General features: G+C 52.9%; 1 protein-coding gene across 2 annotated transcripts in view; it reads left to right on the forward strand.

Annotated features, from left to right (window-relative positions):
* Positions 1 to 5,115, forward strand: part of SMAD3 (SMAD family member 3) — a 68,893-nt gene extending 63,778 nt beyond the window's left edge. For both annotated transcript variants that reach the window (XM_036389750.1, XM_036389751.1), the window contains exon 9: positions 918 to 5,115. In XM_036389750.1, the coding sequence (XP_036245643.1) occupies positions 918 to 1,041 (124 nt within the window). In that variant the 3' untranslated portion in view covers positions 1,042 to 5,115. The remainder of the gene's footprint in view (positions 1 to 917) is intronic.
* The last annotated feature ends 1,297 nt before the right edge of the window (positions 5,116 to 6,412 follow it).

Below are 6,412 nucleotides of genomic sequence, written 5' to 3' on the forward strand. Positions count from 1 at the left end.
GTGCCAAGGATTTGGTGCAGAAGGGGGAGAAGCCAATTCCATGAGCAGTCTGTGATGGACAGGGACAGGGATGGTGGTGGGAGCTCAGGGCAGCCCCCCAAGCAGAGTCAGTCCCCTTTTCACCTCTGGTTTGTCCCTGGTCCCACAGATTTCAGGTTCTCCCTCCCATCACCAGATTCCAAGGGAAGTGGGGGTGTAAAGCGAGGCTGTTTCCAGGCTGTTTCTCCTGCTTTATAATCTCCCTCCTCCACAGCAGCTGTCCCTGCCTGGAACAAGACCTCAGCCATGCCTCAGCAGAGGAGGGAGAGCCCCTGGCTCCATGTCTTGGTCTCCCTTTCCTTTTATTTCCCCCCCATCTCTGTGCTTTGCCTTCTGGAGATGCTCAGGGAGAGCGACAGGAGGGGAAGAGGGATTTGTGCAGGGGAAGGTCAGAGCAGCTGAGCTCTGGCCCAGCAGGGCCCCTGGATGCAGGAAGGGTCTGCAGGGCTTGGGGTCAGCTCTTCCCAGCACTTCCACATTCTACTAAAACCCAAGGGTACAGTAAAAAGTGAATATCCTTGTCTTGTGCATGGGGAAACTGAACATGTTTGGTGAACATGGGCCTTGCTGTCTAACTAGGAAAGGTCTGCAAAGGAAAAATGGCTTTTGCTTAGATCAACACCTTCTGTCCCTTCATGGAATGAGCTGCCTGTTCCCAGGAATCGGAGCAGTAAATAGCAAGCTGCTCCTGTGGGATCATAACAAATACGGAGGGACAAGGTGGGTTTTTAAAAGGAACCAGCAGTGCAGGGCAGAGGCTGTTGCAGAGGAGAGCCATTCCTTTGGCCAGGGTGGTTGTGGAAGCAGCTCAGGAGCTGGGAAGCCTGTTCTGTTGAGTTCTGTCAGTCACATTGGTGGTGTGTGCTCTTCCCTGGCAGGAGGCAGACGGTGACCAGCACTCCCTGCTGGATCGAGCTGCACCTCAACGGGCCCCTGCAGTGGCTGGACAAGGTCCTGACACAGATGGGCTCCCCCAGCATCCGCTGCTCCAGCGTCTCCTAAGGAAACCCTCCTGGGGCCCCTGGGGAACAAGGACTCTGCAGCACCCTTAGCAAAGGCATAGTAAACAACTCCCCAGTTATTCAAGCGATGAGAAAAAAATCTGCTTCAAAAACAAAAAAAAGAAGTGGGTTTTCTTTGTTTTGTTGTTGTTTTTAAATACCCATTTAAGCCACTTCCACTGAAACTGTCGGCACTTTGGTCGGGCTGCAGCTGGAGTTTGGAGCTGGAGTTGGTGAGGATGAAGAGCTGGATGTTGTTCCAGTGGAGAGCAGGCAGTGCTCTCCTGCCTCCAGGCTGTGTGTGGCACAGGAGCCATCCCAGCTGCCAGGGAACTTCCCCTTCCCTCACACACTCCAGGCTCTGCAGCACCCCAGGAACACCAGAGCCTGTGGGGCTCCAGGATGGCTCCTGCCCGTGCATTCCTGCACCACCCACCTGATCCACACCGGTACTGCAGCACCAGGGGGAAGGAGGCATTTCAAACACCCAGAAGAAGGAATTCCCCAGGAATGTTCCGAAAAGGAAGGAATTTCCCACACTGGACTTGCAGCAAGGAGGCAGAGCCTTGCCTGGTGCCCGAGGGATGATGCCCTCATGGATCAGCCTGGGTTCACATGGAGCAAAAGCCCACTTGGAGGCTCTTTGTGGTGTTGCTGCAGCATTTTTGACTGGAGCTGCTCCCAGAGGGAGAATTGTCCCGTGGGGAGCCCTGCCTGGAGCAGCTCAGGCTCATTCTCTGCAGTCTCTGCATTAACCACAGCAGCCCTGGGCTGTGCTTTCCCAGTCTCTGCCTCTCCAAAGCCCGAGGGCTCCGTGTCCAGGTGCAGCAGGGGGGGAATGTCCAGGCCTGGCTGTGGAGCGCCCCTGGAGGGGGATCCTGTGCTGTCACATGCAGCAGCCAGGACATCTCAGACACAACCAGCCCTCTGTGTGAAACTGTTCCAGCTGATGAAAATGCTCTAAGATGTGTTTTTGCCTGGAGAAATTGGGAGAGTGTGTATTTACTTGTATTATAAAATGTTCATTTTAAACATACATGCTCCAGACTGTTTAATATTTTTTATCCCTGCAGCAACTGTCGTGGCAAACAATTTCCACAACTGGAAAAAACCCCTTAGCACTTGTTTTTATGGTTCACATTTGCCAAATAAGTCTCATAACTTTGTCAGTGCTGTCCAATTATCTGTTTCTTTATATCTGCAGTGAATATCTTATGCATTTGTGCCAAAATATTAGAGGGGGAGGGGAGAAAGTGATAATCAGTTTCCTATGGAAATCTTTTTTTTCCTTGTTTTTTATCTATGAAAGACAAACAAGCTGGATGTGGCTGTGGGAAGGACTGACTGGGATGGACTTGAGGATGGTTTTGCTTTAGTCCTGCAAACTTCTGTGGGAGTGCCCTGATCCACCGGGGGAACTGACTGGATCAAACACCCACCAGGAATGTCCATGCTCCTCCTCTGCCAAGGCTCGTTCCCCAGAGACCTCTGCCAGCCTCTCCTGCTTTGGCACAGCTGGTCACCACTCCTGGAGCTGAGGGGACCCAGTGCCACCACAACAGATCCCAGAGGCCGCTACTGCTGCTGCTGAATGCAGATGAAGGGATGGTTGGGGGAGTTCCCTTCCAGAAACCAGGAATTGCCTTCTTAAACATCTGGAGTGTGAGGAGGACTCTCCTGGTGGATGTGCTCCTGGTCACACAGGACTTTGGGAAATCCTCTGGCTGAGTCTGGACTGCAGCTGTTCTGTGCAGCACAGCACAAGCAGCACTGGAGGCTTTTAGATGTTTGATTTGTTAAATTTTGCAATGTGTCTGATCTGAGTTACAGGTCTGCCTGCACAGACTGGGGCAAGAAGAGATCTGTATAAAACAGGATTTTTTTTGGGCCTTTTACAAAGCAGGTCTGATGTCACCATGGATTGGTCCAGCATTGGTTCAGATACAGGTTTCTAACATAGCTGTAAAGTTTATCCTGAATTTTGTAGAAATATTTGACTTCTGGCTGTTTAAATGAGAGGGGGGAAAATGTGCTCTGTAAAATGGCTCTGGGTTTCTTCCATGAGTGTCTTGCTTGCTTATTTTGGTGACAAATGTTGTTGCTGTTGTCCTCATAATCACAGAGGAAATTGGACTCGGGTGCCTCCTGCATTAACCACAGAAATGCCCTCTGAAATCCCAGAGGGATTACAGGTGATGGTGTGCGCAGGAGCCCAGCCTGATCCAGAGGCCACGAGTGGGAATAAATCCCAACTTTAATATGAAATTTGCACACGGAGTCACCTCCACAGCCACCCTGGATTTCCGCTGGGAACCAGAGCTACAGCCCCTTGCTAAAGGATAATTAATTGCTGACCAATATTAATTGAGGCCTTTTGAAACCCAGGATTCAGATGATGCATAAAAACTTTGGTTAATCTCCCCTCATCATCTCTTAAGTGAAATGCCTTCCAGTGGAAAATGTGAGCTGGCCCAGCAGAGCAGTGAGATAAAGGGGAGATTATCTCCACTCCAGCATTAATTTCCTCTCTCCCCTTTGTTTGCTGCTCCCTGATTCATGAGAGCTCTGTGGGTTCTGGAGTCACCTTGGGGAGCCCAGCAGAGCCCTGGACAGGGCAGGGATGGGGCTGGGCTGGGCATGTTGTGCCCACGCTGCCCTGGGCGCTCACAGTTGCAGTGGCTGTGGATGGGGTGAATTCCTGCTGCTGGGGCCACCAAGGCCAGGGAGCAGGGATTGGGCTGGGATTGCTGGGGGCAGCAGGGCCCTGAGGGCACAGGAGGCTTTGTTTGATTTCTCCTAGAACTCGATTAAAGCAGCTTTGGTGTGGAGCTCAAAGGGATGGGAGCAGCCTGCCCTGGCTCAGCTTGCAGCTCCAGGCTGGAACATCCTCTCATTTCATGGCAGGCTGGGCTCGTTTCTCCAGCGTTTCACCCGGTTTTGTTCCTGCAGAGTCAGTAGCAGGACCTTTGACTCTTCCCTTGGTGAGGCTGCACAGCAGGGCCTGGCTGCAGGCAGAGGACACCCTGTGCTTTCCCAGGCTGTGGCGATCTGTTTATTGTTAATGTATTGAATTGCAGGTTGTATTTTGTGTTAAGCTTGTCTTAGGAGTAATCCAGTGCTGTCCATTTGACTTAATCTCCAGCAATCAGGGTGCCTATGCACAAAGAAGGAGAAATCCCATGGTAAGGCACTTCCCTGGAGCTCTGGCTGCCCCTGCGTGCCAGGAAAAGGCTGAGGGAGCCCTGAGTTACTCACAGTTTCCTCCCCCTTGCATCAGCGTGGTTGAACCCTGCAGGATCCTCTGTGGGGTGAAGGATGTTCAGGACTCATCCCAAGCAGCAGTGGTGGCTCCTGTGCCTTCAGCTGATTCCTGACTGGAAAAGCAGGAAAGCCCAGCCCGGGAAGGGCTTCAGCCACGTGCACAGCACCCAGAGCTCTCCTGGGTCTCTGAGGGGCAGGAGGATGGAATTTCATGGCTGTGCTAAGCTGGGATGAGAAGCAGGCCCTCTGTAGGGCTGGCCTGAGTGGTGTGCTTGAGAAGTTCAATGTTTTTTACTATGTACCTGCTTTTGTATTTATGTGTCTGTCTCGAATATTCAGATGAATCCAATATTTAATTTTTAGCAGAAGGGGCAATTAAGGACTCAGTATTAAACCTTCCATCTGCTCTTTGCTGATGATTGCTGGAAATGAGGAGTTTGTGATGTGAGAACAGAGCTGAGCACAAAGTCCCCGAGCCCTCAGGAGCCACGGTGCTGCTGCTGCACCAAGTTGGGGTCTCAGAAGGGCCCTTGGGGCTTGATGGGGCTGTAAAAACCAAAACCTGTTCCTCCAGAGCTGCCTGGGTCATCCTCTGCCCCTCCAGACCTGGCAGTTCCTCCTGTGCTCCCCCAGCCCAGCCCTGGAGGGATCCACGGGGGCTGTGAGTCCTCCCCGGCTGTCTGTCCATCCTGCCCTCCCTGCAGCATTACTGCCTTTGTTACTCCAGGCCTGTCCCATGTACGCCCTCCCTTTCCATGTGGAACTGTAAGGTTTCTGTTCTTGACATTTTAATAAACTTTGATTTGAAAACCGAGGCTCGTGAGCACATCAGGCTGTTGGAGGAATGTATTTAAGGACACAAACTGACAGTTTGAGAGTGTTGCCATGACAGTGATTGGGACACAGCAGCATCCTTAGGTTGGTGCAATCCCAGTGAAGCACACAAGAGCTCAGTGGCAGGTAAGACCCTCCTTCTTTTTACAGCTGGGACAGTTTTGTTCAAGAATTTAAAGTCAAATCTATAAAAAATAATTTTAAAATTGCATTTAGTTCTTTTAACTAATGGGACTCAGGAGTGAGTATAAGTGGAGTTCTGTGCTCCAAGGATTTACTGTCCAGGAGAAGTTGCTGGAGAAGTCAGGCACAGTTGAGCATTCCCAGGTTCAAGGTGCCACTGGAACTCCATGCAGGGAGCTGGGGAGCTGTGACCAGCTCAGGAGAGCAGGAGCTGCAGAGGAGCATTCACTGCTCACCCTGCAGTGCCCAGTCAGGAGCAGACCCCGAGTTCCTGCCGTGTCTCCACGGAGGAGCTGCAGACTCGAGTCCAGTCAATAAATCCTGGAGAAAAGCCTTGAGGAGCAGAGATTCCACCCTCCCTCCCCGGTGAGCCGTCCATGGCCGCCCCGTGCTCCTGGTGGGAAAGTTTTCCTGATTAACCTCCAGCCTGCCCGTCCCAGGGGCAGAATTCCAAAGCCCATGGCTGAGGGCGGGCAGGTGCCACCCCGGGGACAGTGCCAGATCTTGGCATTCCGTGGCCTCAGGGCAGGCGCTGTGCAGAGCCCCGAGAAGGCTCCAAGGCACACCAGGATCGGATCCGTCCATGCTGTGAACTCCTCATGGCCCCCGAGGGTTTCACTGGAATTCTCTGCTTTTGGGCTGGTTTTCCTGACAGGATTTACGAGAACACTTTTTCCACTCGGGTTTCCAGCCATGTGGTAATGAAGGGTCTCGTCCAGGCTCTGTGCTGGGCTTGCCAGAGCTGGGGCAGGCTGCAGTGAGTCCGTGCAGAGCTGGGGCTCTGCTGGCTCTGCTGTCACCCCGGTGTCCCAATCCCTGCTGGACATGGGCGGTGGGAGGAATTCAAAACCTCAAAACCTCAGCCAGAATAAGAGTGAACTGGCACGGCCTGGAACGGGTGCTTCAGGCCAAAGCTGGGTGCCAGGGCTGGACGGGTGGCAGGGAAGGCTCTGCCATCCCAGGGCTTCAGCTGCAGCCTGGCCTGCCCAGGAACACTGGGAATGCCTGAGCTGGGAATGCTGCAGCAGCAACAGCTCTGGAACTGGGACAAGGATGTCAAACCTGGGGCTGTCCCTGCCCATGGCAGGGTGGGA

Source organism: Molothrus ater, chromosome 13 (genome assembly GCF_012460135.2).
Source record: "Molothrus ater isolate BHLD 08-10-18 breed brown headed cowbird chromosome 13, BPBGC_Mater_1.1, whole genome shotgun sequence".
Classification (NCBI taxonomy): domain Eukaryota; kingdom Metazoa; phylum Chordata; class Aves; order Passeriformes; family Icteridae; genus Molothrus; species Molothrus ater.